Source organism: Ixodes scapularis, unplaced genomic scaffold (assembly GCF_016920785.2).
Source record: "Ixodes scapularis isolate PalLabHiFi unplaced genomic scaffold, ASM1692078v2 PGA_scaffold6__148_contigs__length_123643588, whole genome shotgun sequence".
NCBI lineage: Eukaryota > Metazoa > Arthropoda > Arachnida > Ixodida > Ixodidae > Ixodes > Ixodes scapularis.
Window position 1 is genome coordinate 49789887 of NW_024609881.1, and position 24681 is coordinate 49814567.

Consider the following 24681-nt stretch of genomic DNA (forward strand, 5'->3'; position numbering starts at 1 on the left):
ATTTGAAATAAACTTACATAAATTTTGTTCCCATAAGAATGGCCCTTATCTGTGGATATATGCCACGGTATTGTATGTTCCGTTCGAACCATTTGCGAGCATATTGAAACTTGCTTTCGATCACATATATACCGCCATAATCATACACACATGCAGGCTTTTCAGTACAGTGTCACCGCGGGGGCCGTATAGATTTACGGAGCGGTCCGAATGGTACGTAAATACGACTTATAGACAAAAATACAAGAAAAAAAACGATACATTGGATGAGCGAAGTGGTCTTACATCAGACAGCCTCTCACTTGGTCTTGAAGGCAACGCGAGAAATAGTGCGGTGGTTTGCCGGAACCCAACACGTATCCGAATTCCTGCTTTTTGCAACGGAGCTTTTCATTTCCCGGTGTGTAAGTCCTAGGACACTCTCCTTCGTGATTCATTCCGAGCCTGAAACGTTAGTTACATACGTTTGTTATGTGACGTACAGAAAAAACAATATCGCAAAATCAAGGCGCATTTACTATGTGTGATTGTTCTCACCGGTGACGTCATACGCACAAAGACGACGAGCGCCATGACCATGCGCTTTTGGAACCCTTTGATTGGCTCCATCAGATACTATGCGGAGCGAAAGTTCGTCTGCGTCTTGAGCAGGGGCTGCGGTGACGTCACAACGACGCCGAGTTCTGATTGGTTCTTGATTGGAAGGATTGTGGGTAGACCTCAATGCTAGATTCCTCGAGGGCTACCCAGTAGCTTTTTTTTTCGATCAGCCAATAAGTGATCTGCATTCAGATATCATCTCAACCCTTGTGTCCAGAAACAGACGAAATTGCGCTCGGCATAGCGTCGGCTGCGATCACATTTAGAGTGACACGGAATATAAATGGAACCCGAAAGAACTTTCCTTAGAACCACATTTTCCGCAAATGTCTCAAGATTATGTTCAAGTATAAAGCTACTAGAAAAGGAAAGAAACCCAAACACCTTTAAGCATTGAAATGGGGGGAGGGGGATAATTATTGTAGCTGTCTTCACTTTTGTCGTTTATTGGCAAGTAGGAATCATTCGATGGTCACCAATTTGCACCCATATCAAATGGTCATGTAGTTTTCAAAGAAATTAGAATTTGGCGCTTTATGGCATGACAATTTACGCAGCAAAAACTCACGGTAAACGGAGGTTTTCGCTCGTAAACAGACAAAATTTGTTCTGGGCACAGTGGATGGAAACATTTTTGCTTGAGCCAGGCTGGAAAAAAAATGTTTTGCCAAGCTGGAATTTTTGCAAGGGCTTGACTATGAGACAATTTTCTGACTCCGGTAGCAAGGCGGTGGCTCCCAGAGTCCCTATACTTGCGCATGTCTATACTTTCTTTTGACCTCAATCAGAGCGCAGCTGACGCCACTAGCAGATGGCCCATTCACGCAGCGGCGAAAGAGCAACACCGTGGTGTTTGCCTTCCTTCTGAGTGTTCCCCGGACATCTGGTAACTGACTACGAGTGTATACCTCAATTGTTTTTTTTTCTTGTTTTTTTTTTGTCTTTTGATGCATATTAATACACCCCGAAAACTAGACACCCAAGCTGTTTTTATCAACATGGAAAAAATACAAGCATTACTCACGAAAGAAATCTTTGTCTACGGCTTTATTTTGCGCTGACCTGGAACACAGTGCACAATCTACTGTCTGTGAAGCTTGTTCTTGCTTGGGAATTACACATCTTATCTCTCGTTTATTTTTTTATCGGTACAGAAATGTTTTTCAAGTTTCCGGGGTCCCGCGGATGTCACCTGTAATTTTCGGGAATCCCACGCCCGTGTCCCCTTCAGGTCAAATCCGCTTTCTTTCTCCGACATTGGAAGTTGATACCGAAAAATACCAAATTGGAGGGAAAAGTATTAAATCCCCATCTCCCCTCCCATCCCCCTTCCCGCCCAAACAGAACAAAGCGCACCCGTATAAGCGAGTAAAAAATTCTTCACCGGGGTAGTCTCCGACATTGTGTAGAATCGGGCTAACCTAAAATGCCTCTCCATTTGTGCCTTCTTTACGCCTCTAATTAGTCTGCGAAAGCCACCACCCCCACCCTCTGATTGTGTCCCCAATTTTACGCCCGTCTTTAATTTACGTTTATCTTTGTCCGAGTTATGGGAATCAAAACCTTTTTGTGCAGCAACGTTCGAGGTACTTTTTCATTGATGGTTAGTTCTGAACAAAGTTTTGTGTAGTGGTCAAAATTTGGCTCCTTTTGCTCCGCCAACTTGGTAAATTCCGCGTTTCAAGTTTCCGCTTGGTTAGACGAGCGGTTCGACGAAACGCTTTTTGACTTCCGGTAAACAGCGTTCCACCACGTTGATGCCCAGCATTAGGCACTCTCTCCCAATTAGTTTGCATGCATACGTTCAGTTGTTGGCGTCATTTTTGATGATGGTCAAAGGCACAAGCATAGCGAGGTGCTCCGTCGACTACATAAGTATGTACGATTGGCAAGGTATTTCGGGCGCACAAACTAAACTTATTTCGTGGATTTTTTTTTTTCTTTTTTTAGGTACTGCTTGGCAATGTTTTTGGGGACTATTTTGCCTGCCGACGAGCCGATTTTTCGAGCACCGGCTCGTTTTAGCTCGAAAGACCGGTATGTAGAAACATCAAGTTCCAACCGACGTTCTTTTATGTTCCCGACCACACTGGCTAGGACAGCTGATCACGGCACAAAGAAAACTCGAGCGAGCGTGAAAACCACAGATAAAACAACATGGAGCGAAAGTTTATCAACATAGGGCTTGGCGAGGTTTTGGTCCGGAAGTACGTCACGAGAAACCGCCCTCTACGAGACTGACAGAAGAGACAGTTCTTAATTGCTGCAATAGCTCAAGTTCCTGGCAGCCACTGCGCCGTTAAATTCGAAGGATTCGATAAACAATAGGGTGACATACTCACAGGTGTCCCATTTTGTGAGCTAGGACTTGGGCGTCCGATAGTCTAGGTTGGTCTATTACCCTCATCGATTGTGTGGTGATGGGGTTCTTCTTGCACACGCGGCAACCAAATGAGCATCCTGACAAGACAGACGGGGCTTCATCAACCAGAGGAGACATGGTATTCTGAAGGCATGCTTCGTACATGCGGTTCCTCCGATCGACTGCACCACGACAATATCAGCTGGAAAACAAGTCCTCCCCCTCCAAACCACACGCAAACGTCATCACTGGTGCAAACCCGCAGCGCCATATAAATTGCGTTAGCGTTGCCGCCGACGCGTCTGCTGCTTTGCCCCGAACCCTCGAAATACATCAGTGTGTTTTCCGCTTGGTACGGTTCGGGCATCTGCTAACAGGCCTTTGTCTTATGTGGTCTAGGTTACTCGCTCTTGTAACCACATAGGGCTAGAAAACACAGCCTGTCTAGGTTTCAGAATGCTTCCAATTGCTGAATCGTTGTCCCGTGGCTTATGGATCACGTTACCAATACGTGTTGCGACGAGGTGACGCAAGCGTTGATCGGCTGCGAGCGTTTAGGCACCTCCTCCAGCTTTCCCACGCCACGCGACAATACCACGCATGCGCACTTGGAACCAATTGGCGCCGGAGGCATCAGCCATTAATGTGCAAACGCTCTCTGTTGTTTAAGTTGCTTCCTCTTTTTTTTTTTTAACTCAACTTTTTAGAGAACCCACTGGCGCGGTGTCGCCATCAATGAGGTGGCCCTCGAGCTGCGTTTCTTCAGAGCGAAAGTTTCACAGTATTCGCGAGATTAAATGCACATACTATCTACGAGGAATGGTGGTACTAATATTGTCAAAATCGTTTTCGAGCCCGTGGTGAAAGTACAATGAGCGAAAGAATAAGTAAATATACGAATATCTTCGAGTATTCCACGGCTATCTAATTGGTGGTGCCAGTGTATTCCCTCGTCGTAAGTGATCACAAGACTGCGTAACGCACTCTTTTGCGAACCAACGCAAGTGTGTGAAACAGATTTTACGTCAACTGCATTGTCGCAAAAGTCAATGGCGAGAAATGGACGACATGTTCGCATTACAAAAACGACGTTGACACAATCTATTTGACGCGTGAATTAGAGCTCCTTTAGTGCAGACACTTCTTTGTGATGTGGATATTTCAATATTCCAAATAAAAGTATTCAAAACTAAAACCAGAGCTTTTTGTTTTGTTTTCTACGGTGTCTTATATATCACCCGTGTTACCAGCCGATCAGTGGTTTGTCATTGTCATAAATGATTTTATTCCAACTAGGAAGATTTCCAGCTTCACTATTTAACATCTGATTAAGAAATAAAAACCTGTACATACCAGAAATACCTGCGCCCGAGAGCCTGAGGGGAAAAACAGAAATCGTGGTATAGACGTAAAGCAAACAAAAACCATCAAAGTAGCGTGATTCTTGAGTGATTCGAAGTTAAACCGCGATAGCAGTGCATAAAATGTGACCATGACTGCTGCGTGTGCAGCGCGTCTTGATTTTGCGTTACAAATATCCATCTTTAGCAGTCACAGTCGAAAGTGGCCAAAGATTTTCCTAAGAATGGGGGTATTCTCTATAAACCACCCACGTGTTTTGGGGAGAGAGGCAGACCTCAAAGTTTTAGTGAGCCATAAATATACTCCTGCCGATAAGTGAAGGACCTTAACCTTCAATAAATCAATCAAACGAGCGAGCAAGAAATAAATCACTCAATTAATGAATCAAGCAAGCGAGCGAAGGAGCAATCAGTCGATCAAACGGAAAAAAAAAATAATAACCTTCGGCACTGCAGCGAACAACCGCCTGCTGTGGTATCCATTCGACAACGAACTGCTGTGTATCCCACAACCATTTAAGCCCCACTCGTGGAGCTTTCCTGGCACGCTTTTGCGTCCTTTTTGAGATTAACATTCACCAGAGTTAGAGGACGCTTGTAGTCACTTGGAAATTTCATTAGATCGTTCGCTACAGGTTCGCTTTGCTAGCGGGATCTCGTGCCGTTTCTTCGAAGCATGTATTGAGCAGGCGTCCGCTGGGCCCGCTTTCCGCAGCGCATGCGATCTACTAAAACTCCCTAGACGCTTTCAGGCAACTGTGCACTGGCGCTGCCATAAGCGACCGTCAGTTTTTGTTTCCTCTTACTCTGTTCGCTTCACTTCACAATTGACACAGCAGCACAGGTTATTGCCACCTTAGGTGCTGCTGTGTCCTTCTCCTCAGCATAGGCCTTTGTGGAGGCTCGTCAACCCCCGCTTTTGTAGTGCGGTATCTCGGTAAGACGAGAGAACGTCCGCAATGGTTGCTCAATGTAGCGCGTGGTTAAAGCGTCGACGCTGACAACCAGACTTGTAAGGTGCAGATTACAAGTTATCAAGTTACTTCTAATCGATTCGTTGTTAGAGCAATGTTGTGACCATTTGATTATTTTTTAGGAGGTGATCTCAACAGTCTTTGGATTACTTTTGGAAGAATTACAATTGCGCGTAACTTACTTATGTTTTCCCCTCCGCTTTCTGATGGCACCCTTATGTGCAAGTTTCCTACCGAGCAACCATCGAACCCACTCTCCGACTGGAGGACGATTTACCGAATTTGGTGGATTAAGAAAATAAGTGGTTTATAGTTCGGGAATCGTAAACCAGTAATGAACAGCAGGAAAGACCTGTTTATAAACCGACAGGAAAATGTGTCGCGTTGAAAATCTGAAGGAATCGGAAATGTAACGAATACGTTTACGATTAAAAACAAATTACTCTTCTTCTCGGGTAATCAAAATATTTTTTAAACACAGAGTAATTGTAACTGTAATCGGTTACTTTTGTCGAGTAACGTGCACGAGACTGCTGACAAGACGCCCAGCACCCATGCACGCGTTCTTCGTTTTCCTTCGTGCTTGGCCTCGGCGAGCACGCTCGAGGCCGGAGGGCTATCGAAGGTAGAGCTGGAGGAGGGGCAACTGAAGTTCCTCCCTGCCGCATGGATCTTCTCAATTACTATATAGTGTTCACCACTCCTAAAGGGGCTCCAATGATCTTGGTGCTGTTCCAATGATCAAACCCAACAGCGTATAGCAAGGGGCCTACTCGGAGTTTGGTTGGTTTCTCGTCGGTTCCGTCCCGTTCGCGCATGAGAGGACATTGTAGCACTGCTTTCTTTTCTTTCTTTTTTTGCGCGATGTAAGAAACCTCTCTCAACTTAGCTGTCTTACTTTACTGTACTTCGTTTCCCCTTAGGTCTGGACGTTGCCGACGCAAAACGAGCTGAGGGGACCGATCCTACAGCCTGAAAGGCACACCAAGAGGGTGCCCGCGACGTTTTTGTACAGGCGTTTTATCATCGCTGAACCAATTGTGTACAGGGAAGGCTGAGTGGCTTACACCTTTGACGCCATTTGATCAGCTTCATGAATCTCATCAGCTCTTAGCGTCGGCTCCTTCTGGATCTAAATTGAAACCAGGTATCATACAAACGTTCCTCATTGTAAATTTGAATATAAGTATTATTTTTCACTCTATATGGGGTCAACATTTTCTGGAAATGAAACCAGGGCTACAGCGCAGAAGCACGCTGTCTTACTGCGCAACTGAATATAATTCAAAGGAAATATTTTGGTGAGTTTTGCTTAACTAATTAAAAAAACTTTTTTTAGCTTTGATTTTGCGATTTTAGTGGTATATTAGTCAGGATATGCCAAACTTGTAGCACTTCTTCCTTTAGCTCCTTCGGGAATTTCTTTGTTTAATTTCGCAGCAGTTCTTCTATTTCGCTTCAAAACAAACATGGCCTCCTTCGCTTGTGGTATTTATCGACGGCAGGAGACAGTGCCGGCTTCGGGGTGAGCGACCTCCGCGGTCGCAGAGGCTGCCATCAAAAGGGGGCGACGCCGTGTTGAATGTTTTAGATTTTTATTTTTCTGAACACAGCCCCTGCCACGACGTTATATGCTCGTGTTTAGTCACTACTCGCATGTTCCCAAACAACGACATGTCTTGCCTAGTTGATATGGGTGTATAAAAGGTGAGGGGGAACGGGGAGTGACACGGTCATAGTTCGTCCAGCGCGCTTAACTGTATTGGCTGTCCCTGGTTGTCGGTATGGTGTATCGTTGCGACCTTCCGTGAGAACGCCCCGTTGTTCGCCCTATAAAATTTTCGTGAAGTTTGGCAACCAAAAGTTGTCAAAACAAACCAAGCAAGTGGCCTGCAACGTCAACGCACGATTGAGAAAGAGGGAGTCGGGACCCTGCATTGTTTCTGTATAGCACTTGGTTAGCGAGCTCACCGGCATATGCGAGCAGGGGTGCTGATTAATCCCGGAATCCCAAAGTTCTGCAGCGCGATCTTTCGCTGTACGTATTCCGAGCTGTGGTGCGCCACCGAACTCTCTGGTGCCAGCAGTAACTGAACGCGATCCTAAAAGGATTTGATATCGCGCCTGTGCTAATATTTCGGTATATCGCGCTCGCGCTGTAATTATTCAGAACCAGAAGATTTTATGTATTAAGGATCTCAGAATTGAAGCGCCAATAAAATACACGCCATTTCCCAAATCATCGCCACACATCTGCGTCGGTCGATAGACAAATAGAAATCGGCGAGATGGACCTCGGTGTAAATTACCCCGTGAGTCGGTCCGAGTGCTTCAGAAAAGGGGTTGGCTCGTGCTTAAAAAACGGGTGAAACGTTGGGAAACAGGCGAGGATATGTATGCATGCTCGGCAATCCCGGTTCAGCGCCCTCAACCACGATCCTCGTACGAAAAGATGAACTTTAGCAACCGTGTGACTTTCACCCTAAAACGCAAATAGAAACCGAAGCCAAAAAATTATGCTGAAATCGCTGCTGTCGTTACTTAGATTCTGAACAAAATGTATTAGTATTTAGCGCAGGGGTTTCGACTCAGCAAGGGATGGGAATTCCAACCTCGCAACCGTCCGCACACTGTTGTGTTCGGAGAGCCAGTCTGCTCTCCAAGACGTCGGCGGTTTCGGATGTAGCCACCACAGTTTCCTCTGATCGCCGCCTACAGTTCGCACACTGTTGTTTTCGAAGAGCCAATCCTTCCTCCCGAGTGTCGGAGGTTTCGCGGAAACGGCATCGTCGCTGCGCCTCAGCTTTACGTTGTCGCGTAATCTGTGCTCCCGCCACGGCCGCTCGATCTCCTTCTCTCCCGCCCAAGCGGCACGTCATTGGAAGCGTGGCAGAAGACTCTTCCTCTTGTGAGAGGGAAAGTGGAGGTAACGAAAGAGTGAACGGAGCGAAAGAGCACGGCGGGAACCGCGCATCGGTCTCATGGAACCAGTCCCATCCAAACCACGACCGTTTAAACCAAAGGCGACTGCATAGAGCAGGGTAATAAATTCTCGCCTATTTAAAAGTCCGAAACTATTTGGCAAGCACAAAGACGTAGCTTCGCCCCCCCCCCCCCCCCCTCCCCCCCTAGCTTTGAATTCACTGCCACAAAAAGTCGATCCCATGAAGGCAATCCCACTTCCCAATCTGTAAACAGTCACAAGTCATATACACCCAGTCAACTCTCTCCCGTCACGCCACCAAGGTGGCGCTGCTTTCGGCACTGCGCATGCGCCGGTGCTTCCTTTCACGCGAATCTGGTTTCTGCGCAGATGCAGTGCAGGCACCTTGTGTGGGAAAACGCCGGCTTGTTGTCACATGAAGTGTTGGTGAGGGATATAGATTTTTTTCAGAGACAAAAATTGTGGATCCGTGACAGTGTGTGCAAGTACAGCGAGTCTCGGACCACATGGAGTGAAATCTCGCGCTGGATGACATTCGGTGTCGTATTCCCTCCCGGCATGCTTCGATATAAGAGAACCTCGCACACGCAAACGGTCATCAAATGATTCGCGAGTGATGCACCTGAAAAGCACCGGGTTAGCAGTCGCACCTCTATACGGGGTCTTATTTTTTTAGCTTTCCATATGTTTCTTTAAAAAATCCCTGAGTGCTACATTAACGCTCTGTGCGCAGGTGAGTTATACGGCCTTGGGGACATAATATTGAAGGATAAGTGTCGCGATGGGTCGAATAATTAACTTTTATCTTTTCATTTAACGAAAATAAACATATGGTTTGAATTGGAACCTTGCTGGGCGTCATTGAATATTACAAAGTCATTTTAGAAAGGTTAGGAGCGCGTGTAAAGCACGGTGAAGCGCTAAAGTTGGTGTGACGGGCGCAAGGCTAGCGGCGGGAAAACCCGGACGACGCGAGACAAAAAATCAGCGAGGCCACGTTCTCGCACCCCCAGGTTGTGCCATGTTGCACGAGTGAGAACTTAAGCGTACCACCGATCTGCCCACGTGTTCCGAGGCTCTCCAGAATTTACCGAAATAATGGTCCTGAATGGCGCAGTGTATCTTTGCTTATTAACAGGTTATTTACACGTTTTTGTTAATTAATTTACTTAGGACAATTAACTCCATATATTATGTCCTCATCGTATAACTGACCTGCACAGACCCCACTAGGGAATGTTTTGCGGCTTTTCTTAACAGTCTGTAAACATTTAATAAGACACCCTCAATATAAGTCAACAATTTACAAACAAAGACCTTTATTACCCCGAAAGACGCGCACTCAAACGAAACACTTGCCAGGTCTTTGAGTCATCGTTAGGGAGTTTTAGTAAATCTGTATGCGTTACCGAAGGAAAAATGTCACGGAATACGTTACTCCTTACGTGAAAATAAGAGGAGTGCGTCACCGATCTACGTTACCTATAAATAAAAGGAACGCGTTACGGATACCGTTACAAAAGTAACGCGCGTTACTTTTGTGTCACTTTTGAACGGCGTTTATTCAGCCGGCATCGACGCCGAAAGCCTGTCTCGACACTGGAGAAAAAGCGTGTAGGTTTCGTGGGATGAGTGCAGCAATTAATAGGACTTGGCGCCAAGACGCAAATAAATATAAAGTATTTTATTAGGTCTGCGGAAGATGTAGAAAATAACGTAACTATGTTCCCCGTTACTGAAAATAAGTAACATTTATACGTTACCCGTCACTGTTTTGAAAAAGTAACGAGTGCTATATTAGCAAATACCAAAAAGGTAACGCGTTGCAGATTACGCCGTTGAAGGTAACGCGTTCCCGCCAACACTGGTTTTAATAGATCGTTCCGATAACTCGGATAAGGATATTCGATACCCCGCTTACGCATTTGCGCATCCATCGTATCGTTATCGGGTATCGTTATCGGAGGTACCGAAACGATTTACTAAACGCTTCGTTATTAAGTAGTAGATTCGTTTGCTTACCCCGAGACATAGACGATAGCATCCTGCGTTGTCCTATTGAACATTCTGTTCGAGTATCTGTTCATGGTTCCGATAGTTTTGCAAAGATCGATAAACGTTCGATTAGTTTTAGGATGGGTCCTGAGATAACTGAACGTGTAGTTCTGGAGCAAAGTGACAGCCATATAAAAGGATCATGTAAAGAAATCTATGTATGGTGCCTTGAACGCGTCTAGAAAGCTGTGCTTATACCGCATCCTAAAAAAGTGGTCTTTCGATTTCCGCCGATGACGTCGTACATCTGTCACGTTCCAGAGCCGTATATTGGGAGAGTTTGGCCAACGGGCGGAGCGCAGGCCGCCGCCAGCGCCGAATATTTCCTCCGCGGTTAGAGCGTGGACTAAAAATGCGACGCAGCGTAGACCAATCAGCAGACCGCGACACCAAAATATTGGAAACGACATTTAAATCGTGAAATAGAAGCGTGAAATCTCGGCGTCTAGGTGATAACGGCGTCAAAAACAGATCGGGAGCATTGCTCGCAACTATAGTGTACCGCAACTACGCAATTTGCTCTGGTTTGAAGCGCACGTTCGTTTATTCTACCGTGGAATATGAACATGACGAAACCTCACATGCGCCAAGTTTTCAATCGCCAGGAGGAGTATCTTTTTACTCCAGTGACGCTAAAACGGCTTAAATTAGGGAAGTCGCATTCTTAGAGCTGAGGACAACCGCCAAGGGCTGCTTCGTGGCCTGTGGCTATCCGCGAGATGCTCGCCTATTCAAACGAATGAATGACCAAACTCTCCCAATACACGGCTCCGTCACGTTGTTGCCGGCCGCGACCCTAGCGGTGTCACAGAAACGGTCCAGCATGTGACAGATGCTTGTTCCGCTGCAAGTTGCTCTCTGGAGTGACAGACCCCGGAAGCTTCGGCACCAAGAGTTGGGGCCCCCTCGACCACTGCAACACTCGCGTTCAGTCGTACTTTTATCACCAACCGCCAGGATCGAGAAATCCGGCAACGTGACAGGCCGGCTTCGGTGACGTCATTTCTTGCCACTTCGTGGACCACTTTTCATGCGTGGGCGGGAAGTGACGCTAAACAAACCAGACGAAGACCTCTTATACAATCTTGTGCGCAACAAAGACGAGGACAAAAGCAGAGAAGAGGACACGACAAGGCGCGAACGCTAAACAACAGACGAAGACGCGAACTTGGCAGCTATTAGTGAGAAGCAAGAATGTTGTTCCGCTACGCACCGTGAGTTTCGTAATGCTCAGGACGATGAACTGTATTCTAGGCTTGGTCAGTTGTTTGTACATCAGGTTCACCTAAAAAAGGTAGAAACATTATACCAATGTTGATACTAACACCAGTGGCAGTTACGTCACCGTTGGGCAATACCTGACCAAGAAAATATCTGGACGTTTTGGACACTTCCGCCACCCAGAGGCTGCGTCAATTCTTTGTGTATTTATTCATTATTTTCACTTAAACAAGCACTTCTGAGTAATAACATAAAGCAACATTTTCCTCGGGTGGTTAGAAGTTTTTGTGTCGATCGTGATATGAAGATGCGTTTCGAAACCCAAAAGCTCCTTCGGCAGACCAGCTAAAGTTATTGAGTTCCTTAGCTGGTCTGACGAGGGACCTTCCAGCTCCCGAAACGTTTCCTGATTGTTCGATCCAGATCTGAATTCTTAGGAAACCATACTGTCAAATAGTCGCCAGAAGAAAAACGAACATGAATACACAACGAAGACATAAACGAAAAACGAACTGATGCGACTAAATGTATATTCGTACACCTTAATGTAATAAAAATGGGAGCTGATCTTTAATATTTAACCATGGTTTGAATAAGAGTTCTTTTGGGGACTCGCAGACTCGCAACAGAACCCTGGTGGAGTATTATGACCCCATACTGCTCACCCCAGGCTGCCATATTATGTACCCAAACGTTGAGCTACATATGTCGTGACCTGTTTGTTTTTTTTAGCTTAAAAGGACACCGACACCCACCAAATTTTTCTTTTCATGTGATTTATTATGGTGTCAGAACACTACCTATACTTCGTTTCACCTTACGATGGACTAAAGGCAAAAGCTACGGACCGCCATATTCAATCACGAGCCACCTAGAAATTGCCTGGTATTCTGCTTTGATGCACGTATCAGGGCCCGCGTCTCGGATCACTGTTGGGAATGGGCGGACAGTGGTTCGAGTTGAATAGCAGGGAGTAACTCAACAATGTTACATTGCAAAAAAGCCACGACGCACAGGCTGTTTGCAGTGTCGAAGCTATCAAAAATGATGGAGCGTTTTTGGGTTCGGAGCATTATTCGTCCACCCCTAATCAATGCTAGGCATGTCATAGTTTAGCGTGGAACGTGACTGGACCTGGCGGCCCGTGGCTTTGGCCTTTAGTCCACCGTAGGGCGAGACAAAGTATAATCAATATTTCACTACAGCGTCACGTATATTTTTAATGAAGTAGAAAAAAAAACGGAACTGGCTCGAAACCGAAACCGAAACTGGACTGAGGAGGAAGCAGAAGCATAGAAAAGAGAGGTGTCGGAAATCACGTGGCCGTGATACTTTTTTTCCGCCCAAACAATGCGTTTGTAGCTTTTTAGAAGCCACAGAAAATGGGTATCACATTTCTTTTATATTTTTAATATTATGTGCATGCCTTCGATGACCTCGACTTTGATTAAATTTGGTGGTTGTGTCTAAACATTAGAAAACGGCCCGTCTAAACATTAGAAAACGGCCCGAGAAAATGAGCGCGACTCAAACCGGCCAGCTCTTGATTGGAGGTTTTTGGGCGGAAAGAAACCGAATTTCGAGCCGAAAATTCTGTTCAGGGTAGTTTGGCTCTCATATGCAATGTACAAACAAAAACTTTGGCGATTATAAATACCCTGTCAGTGTCCTTTTAAGCATCATGAAACATTCCAGATTATTGTAAACAAAGTAATTGCGGCAGTACTATAGCCCTACCTGACAAAACGGTCTTACGTTGAATATGTTTTCGGGTTGATAAATCTTGGTGTAATTGTGCGGGTAGCGGGACTCATAATACCAATAAACCCCTTCCGGAACGAGCGCGCCAGAGTTGCTGGGCCAATTATCTGATTCCGGCATTGTTTGGGAACAATCCCGGAGCACGAATTGGATACGAGGGATGCGTCCGCGTTCGGCGAAGACTCGGATCAAGAAACCCGCTTAGTGCCTAATAGATGGATGAATGAGTGCTAATGGCTATACCCTCTGTAACGGGCGGTAGCTTGCGCCACCTAGCCTAAATCTAAAAAGGCAAAAGAAAAATCTTCAAATGATTTTTTTCGAACTAAAAACTTCACAACCTGCCTCTTCCCCCCGGCGAGGGAGTCGCCAATTTTCCTCTGTCACGCCTGTCCACAGCTGTGCTAGTTAGTTGTCCATCATTCAATTTTCCCTAGATAATTTCCACCAATGTTCTAATCGCCTCTTTGTCACTGTGCCCCTTTTCTCTTCCGTCCTTCCATCGTCGCCAGTAAAACCCAGGGCCAAGGCCAAATCGGTTACCCCTTCAGGGACGAGACGATGCACTTTTGACAATGCTTGATTGGTCCTTCACCGAACCACATATCGTCGCATGCGGTCGGACTTGGAGTGAAACAGATTACGTAAACCTACATTCATTGACAAAAATACAGTGCATGCGCAGGCGAGATGCTGGCAGTTTCTCATGGTGACTTTAACCCGTAACTGGGGCGGTAGGAGGGAAAACGTTTTTAGTGGTACCATGAGAACGGTGACAGAGGCGTCTCTAGTGAGATGTGTCTTTCCTTCTTTCTTTTTTTGCTAAAAAAAAATCAAGCAATGCTTTTGGGCGCTTAAGTGAAAGCCATTGAATTTCCTGCTGGGATTGAGAGCTTCCAGGAAATGGGAACCGAGTGCTTGGAAAGGCTAATTCACAAACGAATCGTGGTTGACTTGTTTTCAAAATGAGACAAGAAGCAGTGTCAGATGCGTATTTCTGTAAGAACCTGCCTGTCCTTAACGTTTTTTTTTTGTTTTTTTTTTTTGCCTCTGAAAACTTTTTTTGTGCCCCAGTCTTGTGTTAAAGTATTCATGATAATATTTGTTTTTTTTTGTTGAACGTTTTCTCAATTTACATTTACTTCCTTCGACTGCAACCCTCTCCCTTGTGTAACACCTTATGGGTCTTGACGGTATTAGAATGAATAAATAAATATGTATAATGTCACTTGCCTTCTGGGGTGGACAGGCCAACATCCTGTGCTGGGAGGCTTATATCTTGAACTGTGTTAAAAAGGCATGGCACAGCGCGATAATTTATTATAATATTGTTGATACTGTAATAACATAAAGTTGTAATAAAATAAACAAATATTATCGTTGAATCCTGTCTTGTTCGAATGGAAAATTCACGTAGTGCTTCTTGAGTTTAGGTAAACGTCAATTTGCACTATGCTGCGCGATCATATCTTGAATTTCTTGTGAGATTGTGAGCTTCCGAGGAAAGGGAACCGAGTGCGTAGAAAACATAATTGGCAAATAAATCGTGGTCAAATTGTTTTCAGAATAATGTATGTAGTGAAGTCACGAACATCACTGCTCAATTGTACTTTTCTGGAGTGCTTAGGTTCGAGGATTGTCATAAAGATGCCTCCTGACGAAAAATTTCCCTGCAGTGCGAAACTAATACATTATTTTGTTTTCACCATAATGTTTTAGGCAACGATTCCATAGAGATGTCACAAAAAACGCGGCTGCGAGCAATTTGGACCACAGGCGATAATTGAGCTGAAGATTATTCCTTGATTCATCCGTAGTATCAACTAAATTCATTTGCGGCAGATATATTCTCATTTTACTTACTCTGCATTACAATAATTACCCGGCGCTAAATATGCTTCCACTCATTTTAAAGCAAACCTTCCCTAATATATATTTTTTTCTACATTTGAGTCTTACCAGAGTCGTCGCCGAGTGGATTATCGATGTCCTCAAGATCTAATAATCTGTGAGCAATGAGATCATCTTCTGACCGGCGACCAGACGCAATTGGCTCGATTGAGAATTTGTGGCTGAGGGTTCCTCTCTACGAAAATATTAGGCGTAAGCAAAACATTAGAAGAAGACTTGTGTGCAACAATATATTTTGAAAAAGCTTAGATGTCGTTCTATAAAAAAGAAGTAAGTCATACCACTTGCACAGCTCCCTCTTCTTCCTCAACAGAGACAACGGAGCTGTGGTCTCGGTCTTGATACAAATTCTTTTCTAGTTCCTTGCCATTCATCTGCAAGGAATGTTTTAAACGATGGTATAAATTTTGTAATGACTTGGCAAACACTTGCTTGCACCCAAGAATTATTCGCTATTTCATTTTGAATGCACCATATTTTCCATCCGCTTAAAAATTTACCGAAAGGTTTCCTAGTGCCACCATCGAAATAGCAAATTAAACGTATGACCATATAAAATTATTATCATCATCACCATCGTGTGTTGTTTATTTGTTTTTTGTTTTTGTGCTTATGAACAATGAAACTTCCTGGATGATGTTGCACAGAGAACACTTTTTAAAATTACGATGACCGCTCAATGCTTTCGTTATACAATATTTTATGTGGATAATGAAACTAGCTGAGATGGTGTAATTAACAAAGGTAGTTGCGAATACAAGTAAACTAAAATTAAGATCGTAAATAAAAAAACTAGTATAAAAACTCGCATAAAATATTTCGCTTAGGGTACAGCATAAATATTTAAATATTAGACAGGGAGAACCTGAACCTCTCAATGTCTGAGCTGAAGATGTCGATACTGGTTCTACTAGGTTGTATAAAATGTTGTATCCTGTTGAGGGGCTGGATAAGGTAATTTTAGAACTGAGGAAGTGGGACTAACCATCAATATTACTCGCGGCACCTAGAACCGGTAGCTGACGAAGTTTGCATAGTCGACTGAACCATATGCAAGCACGTAGGCCAATCAAACAAGATCGCGCTCAAGCCTTGTCGATCCTAGAGTAGGAAGACCACATCATCGGGGAAGTTTCGCATAATCATAATTTATAGTGCGGCAAACTTAACAGTCCTAAACAATAGAATAAAGGAGTACGCACATTTTCATCGTTGCTTGAATTGTACGACTACAGTTCCAAACCGCAGAATTAAACTCAAGTTTTGTACGGATAAAATACCAATGTAAATTGAATATACAAGTTGGCGACATCACACATAGATGCTGGAAAATCAGTATTTTGTACTAAACATTGTCTGCTGCAAGCGCGTTTTAATTCTGATTACCTTGATTTGAAATAGCATTGGCAATAGTAATTACACGTAATTAAAATAGCTAAACTTTAAGTACGTTATCACAAAACGGTTTATCGGTCACGTTCGTCTTAAAAGTATCATAACAGCAATTTACAGCTAAAAAAGAATTGTCTAAGACATTTATTTCAAAGCACTTAACTCGTTCAAATAGAGGATTCATCGGAGGTTGTGAGTCTTGTGAAGAAGTTTCACGTCTAATATAACCTTAGTTTTTGCCAGGCTATACTGTATAGAAAATCAGACAAATGTTTACAGGGTACCTAGAATTAGGTGCATTTCGGGTCATTGCTAACGAAGATCACAACGAACAATTTAATGTGAATATGTTGAAGCTCTCGTCAGTTACGTTCATTTTTTTTCTCACGCTTGGATGGCGAAACCTTGGCGGTACCACATCGCATGTATATAAGAATCTTTTTAGGCTGTGCAGATTTCTTTTAAGCGGTGAAAGCTGTATTAATGCGGTGTGTACATGGGAGTTATAAGACCAAAGGGACATAATATACGGGTCTAATTGAGACGATAAGTCGAATAATTAGCTGATTGGTTAATGAATATTTTCTCGATAATAAAGAAATATGGCGCTTAATCAAAAATATGCAGACGAATGAACTGTACTTTATCGAATGAAACAAATTCTACGAAGCTGCCGAAAGACAAAATCTATAGTGGAGCCGGCATTTGAACTCAGGGCCTCCCAATATTAGAAAGCTATTGAGCGTTATGAGAAACCACTAAATTAGTCGATTTTAGGAAGGCCTGAAGCAAGTTGGGTGTGTGTAAGGGCGCTAATGTTACCACCTGTGGTACAGGCGGAAGCCTTGCGTTACAAAAACCCAAATGATAAGAGAAGCAAAAACCGCGCGGGTTTGCCGTAGTTGGATACACTTTGGCGACACAGAGGTCAGATTCACACTTCGGCATTAAAAACAGCCCAAAAGACGAGGGACAAGTCAAAGAAGTAGCACGGACGCGGCGCTGTATCCGTGTTGCTTCTTCGTCTGGTCCTTCGTCTTTTGCGCTGTTTTTAATGCCGAACTATGTCGTACCAACTCGCCCAACCCTCAACATTAGCCAGATTCACGAACCTCCTATAGCTTACGAAACGTTAGCTAAGAGGTACGTAAGAAAATCTGCTTTCTCGTAGAAAAAAAAAGAGGAACGTGCGGTGTCCCGCAAGCTCCCTATTACCGCGAAAGAGCGCTGTTGCTATAACAGTCAATCGGAGAGCACGGCATGATCGAAGGACGTGGATTTTGGATCACGTGCCTTTTCCGGCAGAGCTTGTTTAGGTATCCTGTCAGTGTGGTGTAATGTCGACATAATTATATTAATTTAAACAGTTCCAAATACCCGGCACTGCCGAGGACGGGATAACCGCCAGGGTCGTTTCCTACGAACTGGATCGCTACAAAGTCAACGCTACTACCATAGTTTGCTAAAAGGAGACGGTCCGCATGGCTATGCAAAGCGTCGCACAGGAAACCAAATCGCCGCGGCGTTCTTCGTGACCCCGGGGATGCAGGAGGGAGACGACGTTCAGGGAGATACGATTGAACTACAAGAGTGTCAGCGGGAGCCACGTAAATACCCGTTCACTTTGGGAGCGGAACCGCGCTGACACCGAGATGCTGGACTGCGTCTTGGTAACCGCTTCTGAAGCGATCTTTCGCAACCGATTACATGAATCGCTGGGCAACTAGACAATCGCAACTCGGTGCTGACGTGATGCTTGGAAGAGGGTGGTTGGACCAGGATTCCGCAGCTCGGGAAAAGTGCTCTAACTCGACATGTGTTGGTGCATCGTCATGTCGTAATAAAAAGGACATACTAGATAAAGTGTAGGTACTCATGTCGGGAATCCATCCATACGGCGTTTAGCCTAACTCTATATAACACGAAAAAGGAAAATATAATCGAGGGGAGTGGACCCCTCTTCTGACGAGAGCGTCCGCCACTGCTTCCGAAAACAAGGGGACGACAAGTGGAAGACGCTGACCCTCTTACCCAAAAGTGGGGTCAGGGTTCAAACTATTCATACAGGGAAGGTCCACAAAGGTCGCGCAGGCAAATTACATTCAGCAAGCCAGCCGATCGTGGGTAGCTGATGTTGGCCAGGGACCGTCAGAGCAACGTTGCGCTGGAGTACATTGCTAGGCCTTGCCCTCCTGGTCAGCCATTGGCGATCACTTTGTCGGTCATTAGGGAGTTTTCGTAGATCGTTTTCGCCGTCCCGCAACGCTCGCCTCCACCCGCTACGATGCTCGGAACTCTACAGCCAAGGCCATTGGCGCGCAGGCGCAATAGTGGCTTCTTCGTTGCGGAGGGCTTAGCGGAGGCGGAAATGAGGTCTACAAAAGCTCCCTATTGCTGCTGTAGCTTTTTCGAGGTATCCGTACCAGTTGCAGCGTTCGTCTGCGCGGCGTTCAGTCTAGGGTACTTATTGGTCTTCTCTTCCTGCTTAAAGTTGGGACGCGCTCGGAGAGCACGTAGAAACATAAATGCCCGTTGGTCGATCGTCGCGACAGGAAAGCGGGCGATGTTGCCGGCTATATGGATTTGATCGTAAAATGTGTGTAAGAAATGTCTGGATCTGTCGAAGAATTCCATCGTAACCTACACAAAACTTAGGGTAATTTCGCTTCGTGAACACGAATTTGTTCTTTGGTTTTGTCGTACGCACCTGTTGTGTTATAGGATCGTTTCGTGAATCTCTCATCTGATAAAGGAAGCACGAGCACAAACCCTTTCTACAATTCACTGATTTAAGGGTATTCAATGACGTTCAGCAGGCCTCCAACTGAAACCCTACGGTTATTTGCAATGATTTAAAAGCTCATTGAACATCTAAAGCTATGTATGCGACTTATCATTATCCCCCTATTAAGTCCTTCTGGCCGTACAACTCACCTGCAAAGCGAGCATTAGTTCAACTTTCACGGCGTTTATTTATAAAATTTTGTATAGCCTAGAAATAACCATTTTGTTGAAACCAGCAAGACTGGAATGTACTCACGAGTTTGTCTTGTCGATTTACACCGTCGTCTATTGAAAAAACAAAATTGTCCGAAAACACTCGGCTTTTTTCGAGGCTCAGCACGAGTCCGGGTCGGATGTAGAGCGTCTTTTCGCCATTCTGATCTCTCGATTGAATGATTCTCGGGTACACAATGTTCTCCGAAGGAAGCCCTGCAGCTGTATAAGTTCATTGGTAGGTTAGGGCAGGTCCGTACAGGCGTCGGATGTAATTCTAGAACTCTTGGTTTCACAATACCCCTTTTCCCAAAAGTGCACACCGACGCTTGTCTGCCATTGCTTGGTCACGCGCTCTGAGCTCGTATTGGACACGAGCGCTGCGTCAGCGTTTGGCGAGGACTCGGATCCAGTCACGTGCTTCGTGTCCAATGGATAGATGGATGGATGCTAATGGGTCATACACTTTGTAACGGGGGTTAGTTAGCTTCCGCCACCTAGCCGAAGTCTAGAAAAGATCAATAAGCAATGGAGACCGCCAATATTGCGTGACGGACTTTAGAAAAGGGTCTATTGCTCACGATTATGCAGACCGCAAACAACAAAGCAGTACGATTTCTTTACAATTTTATTCAGCCACCAACATATTGTGAAAGCGGAGCTCTGGTGGTTTTTCGAGGTACCCAAACTAAAGCACATTTTCGGAATATCCAGGCATCACTCTCACTCTTCCCGGCATGCTAATTACTCTCTCTATATCGAAAATTGTTATTGAGAACACGTCGAATGAATAATTAGTACGAAAGCAACATTCATATTTTTCGGCGCTTGCCAGTGGGGTGACGTCACACCTTCTATACACTGCAAGGTGATTAGGCAGTTATGGTGAACAAGAATACTGGGCAGTGTGTCGAGCGCGGGCGGAGGGGGGGGCTCTTCCAGCGAAGACCGGATAGGCGGTCGCGAGGGGGCGCAACGAGTCGCAGGCGTGCTGCCGGAGTGCGGAGCGCAGGAAGCCGTAGCGCTTGGCTGGCTTGGAGATCCGCAGGGGTTTGATCGTTTCGTATTGTTTGGCTAGCTTTTTGAGGTACTCTTTATTTCTTCTGTTTCACATATTATTTATCGTGCTTTCGTTGCCAAATGCTTTGCGCGAGACGTGCTACTTCGGGCAGGATTCCACAGTTCACATCGGGACACTGCTAGCACGAACACGACATTGGCGCTTTTTCGCACTTACTTCGAAAGAGTATTAGGGGGGTCGAAATTTTATCGCCTGCATTATAAAACCGAATCAGCTTTCTTCGTAAGCATCAGAACTTTGCTGACATCCTTTGGTTTCTAACTGAAAACACGGCGATTGCTTAATAGCGCTAACAGTGTTCCGTTCTGGATAAGCGGAAAATCCCCCTCCCTCCTCCCCCCTCCCCCGGGAAACGTTTGGGACGTCTCTTAAGAGATCCCAAACGTGTGTTATTCCCTGGATAACTTCGGTTAGCATGCTGATGGCATGATACCCAAGCAAATGTCTGCTTTTGTGACCCTATAATTTAGCTGTCCTTGCAGTTGTGATCAGTGAATTCCGTGGCTCACGCGCACCGACCGTAATGAATTGTTTCAACGTTGGGAAAACAAAATGGGGCTTACAAAACATATTATGTCGCGTACTTTCGTAGGCTGCAGGTCTGCTAGAGGTGTCCCTGTCGTCATTCGCAAATACTTCCAATGGCTTTTGAAGGAATTTCCAGCACTATCCATTATCGTATTTGCTAATACCACGCAGGGTCTTTGAAAAGAACTGAGCGAACGGTTAGAAAAATGTATCCACTCACCAGCTCTGGTCACTTAGTGATCAAAGCTGGTGCGTAAATACGTTTTTATTTATCCACTGGGCACCAGCTATCAATATGTGCCGGCACCAGGGCGCACAGATGAAATTGATAATGCGCACTCAGGAGGTTCCGGAGGTGATGATACTTGCTTTTCCAAAGAGCTGGTGAGAGGGTGGAAGAAGGGCGCCAATTCAACCCCCCCCCCCCCCCCCCGTAGTCGGCGCCAATGGCGTTTTGTACCTCTACATTCCCCAGTGTGAGGTCATGATCTTGATGTGCTTCGACATATTCAGGATAAATGACTCAGTCTCTTCCGCTGGGCCACAAACCCCTGCAATTTTCTTGCTAACAAAGAGGCCTCTAAGCACCTCCTCACTGAAGAGACGGAGTGCTGGGCCAACCCTTATCTTTTCAAAGCCGTTTAGAAAAATATGTAGTGCCTACAAACCGATTTACCAGATTCTTTACCAAATGCAAAAAGTAAAAGAAAAGTAGAGCACAACTGTTATCAGCTGGGTCGGGGAACTTGCTCCTGATGCTTGTTGCAGAGCCTGCATTCCATGAAGCAAAGACTCCCTGCCACTCCTTTTAATTGCACGCGTTGCCCACATGCCACTGAACGGCACCAATTGCAGTCAAGTTCACTCAATCATAAAAAAAAACACTGCAGGAAAACAAAGGGACGACGCGAACCACACGAACACAAACAGTACGACAGCACGACAATCCGAGCGGGAAAGAGCACGCCTTTTGCCCGCAGCGCCCCCTGATGTCCTTATAATACGCGCAGTCATCGCTGCGCCGACCTCCTCCCTCCGTTGAATCTCCGCGTGGATGACACACTGCCCGGTTTTAGCACACCATTAGGCAGTCTAAAAAGTTACAGTAGTTTGGGCTTTCTCTTTGTTCTTCGTTTTGTTTTGCTTGCATGAGTTCACCTAGTATTCATTTCACATCATTAAAATTCTTCTAATCCGCCGTAAACACACTGTACTAACCATATTAAACTCATTGAAGTCAGGTTTTTAGTGTGTCCGGCTGAGAATCTAAGTCTCTTAGACCAAACTTAAAACATCAACAACTGCGCGAAGAAAAAAATCATTGTGACTTGTAATTTTGCTTACTAGTTCAGACGTGCCTGTTAATATGTTGAACCAAATTTGAGACAGGTAAGTTTTTACCAAACTTTCGCCTGAGAGCGTTGCGCGTTTAGACATAATTTAAGTACTTCATCGCGAACCAAGCTACTTGGTTCACGGCGTTTACTGTCTAAAACCACGGGCATTGTCACACTTACCTGCTAGGACAGCACCCAGCATCAGTGCTACAACGAAATCAACGTCCTCTGACATTCTGTCTGATTGAAGCCTTCCAGTGCACGTCGCTTCCGGAAATCTCCCTGACTTTTATAGTCGTCCCAAGGCATCTTCGTAATCAAGGCGTTTTGCCAGAGTTTTGAACACGACAGCGGTATGACATCTCGAAAGTGTTCAGAGAAAAAAAGTGCACTCCCTCGTTTAACTTTTTTTCCATTGTCACGCGATTCCTCATGTCACTCTTGAAGGGTTAATTTACTAACGCAAATTAATCATCTCGCGCATGTCATGTACTTGACTAAAACCCACCCCGACAACATGTCCGGTCCCCTGGACTTAAAATGTGTCCTAAATTGATAAGTCCCCGCCATGCCAGAACTACAAAAGGTTGTCTCGAAAAGTCAACGGAAGAGACAAGAGAAGACGTCCAGCAATGACGCTGTGAAAATCAAATAAAAATAAAAATAAAATGACTTTTGCAGTTAAGGATGTCGTACCGAAAGTTCATCATAACTTAAAGGGGTCATGAAACGATTTTCCTACTTCCTCCTTAGCTTTAATCCTCAACTCAAATGCGAATGGTGGAATCACGTGGTCGTGACATTCCTTCGGCACCGGTGCGATGACTCCTAGCTTCCACCGTGATTTTTTACGCACACCATAGAACTTGTCATTCCCCAGTGACGATAAGTTCCGTCTGGGCACTCATTGGCCACGAACGCGAATCCAAATATTCGTCGACGGATTGATTGTTGACGACCGCATACGTCCGAGTGACGCAGTTCTCGTGTCCAATGCGTGATCTGGGCTCTCCTGACGTCAGTTTGGCGCCGGTGACGCGCTTTTGGAACCGCGTATGTCTCATAGTGAAAAGACGGAGAGCTTTCGAAGGCAAGAAGGTACAAAATAGTCCGCTATGTTTTCAAATGTTCGTACCGAAAATCTGGCTTTTGACTTTCTAGCCTCCTTCTTTTGGCCAACTAAACGATGTGCGATTAGTAAAGTCTCAATTTAAAATCATTCATCCCAAACCAAAATTCGTTTCATAGGTCCTTTAAGAAAATATTCAACTGGACAGGGGCGAAGAAAAAAACTGTCGTAGAGACATAACCCTTAAACTTGACGTATAATAATCCAGCGACAGGCGCAAGACATTTCGTACAGTTAATGCAAAAACGAAGCGTGTCACGAAATAATTATTAAATTAAAGATTTCTTATTTCTTTATTCGTTGAACACTGCGATTTGTAAATGACAGTTGTCAACGAAGTCAGAACGTCCACACATAATACAGTGAAACTAGGGCTGGGCAATATAATCGACTAACCTTCCGATTAATCGATTAAGGCTTTAATCGCAATAAATTTTTTTTACTGGGTTAATCGGTTGTCTAATCGGTACCCAAAAAGAGGTCGATTAAACGCACCCACGGCTCCATCCTGGACGGCCTGCCCAAACTAAAAGTAACGACACTTGGCCATATTGTGTCTTAAAATCATGGTTGCCAGCCATCTAAAGCTTTATCTGAAATCACAGGAAACGCCTTTCCGCCATCTACAAATGTCTAAACCGTTTGTGTCACAGCAAATCAATATTTCGTGACCTTCCTAACATCGAATCTAATGCTGAAGATGTCGCACTTTTGAATCATGACGATCGGCACGAGCCTTAATGGCGGCGCCAACAACAAGGCCGGGGAACGGAGTGCCGATACTCTAAGCGTAGCTCATTTGGTGGCTCTAGGTTGAACTATATCTGTCGTCAATTGTAAACGACCTTTGCGGCGTGTACCAGAGTGTAAAATAAGTCTTCAAAGGCAAGCCAAGCGGTTGCATTCTTTTCAATATAATATAAAAATCAACACAACCAATTAATCGATTAATTAATCGATTAAAGGGTGGCTATTAATCAGGTTAAAATGTTTAATCGACGCCCAGCCCTAACTGAAACCCCTTTAGA

At 44.9% G+C, this 24681-nt stretch overlaps 1 protein-coding gene across 1 annotated transcript; it reads right to left on the reverse strand.

The window, feature by feature from the left end:
* Positions 1–281: 281 nt before the first annotated feature.
* Positions 282–22759, reverse strand: LOC120838078. Its single transcript, XM_040207830.1, has 10 exons — positions 22705–22759; positions 19622–19800; positions 15471–15563; positions 15238–15364; positions 13735–13751; positions 11510–11581; positions 10264–10406; positions 4316–4338; positions 2943–3060; positions 282–444 (listed from the first exon to the last, which is right to left on the reverse strand). Exons 1-10 carry the CDS (start codon positions 22757–22759, stop codon positions 282–284), a joined length of 990 nt encoding a protein of 329 aa, XP_040063764.1.
* Positions 22760–24681: the final 1922 nt, after the last annotated feature.

What these genes read in the sequence shown, in the direction of transcription:
- LOC120838078 (XM_040207830.1), bottom strand. Translation starts at nt 22,759, where the DNA reads ATGTCAGAGGACGTTGATTTCGTTGTAGCACTGATGCTGGGTGCTGTC. An exon ending in TAAATCGACAAGACAAACTC is followed by an intron (nt 15,564 to 19,621) that starts GTGAGTACATTC and finishes CATTCCTTGCAG; the next exon opens with ATGAATGGCAAGGAACTAGA. An exon ending in GCTATCGTCTATGTCTCGGG is followed by an intron (nt 4,339 to 10,263) that starts GTAAGCAAACGA and finishes TTTTCCCCTCAG; the next exon opens with GCTCTCGGGCGCAGGTATTT.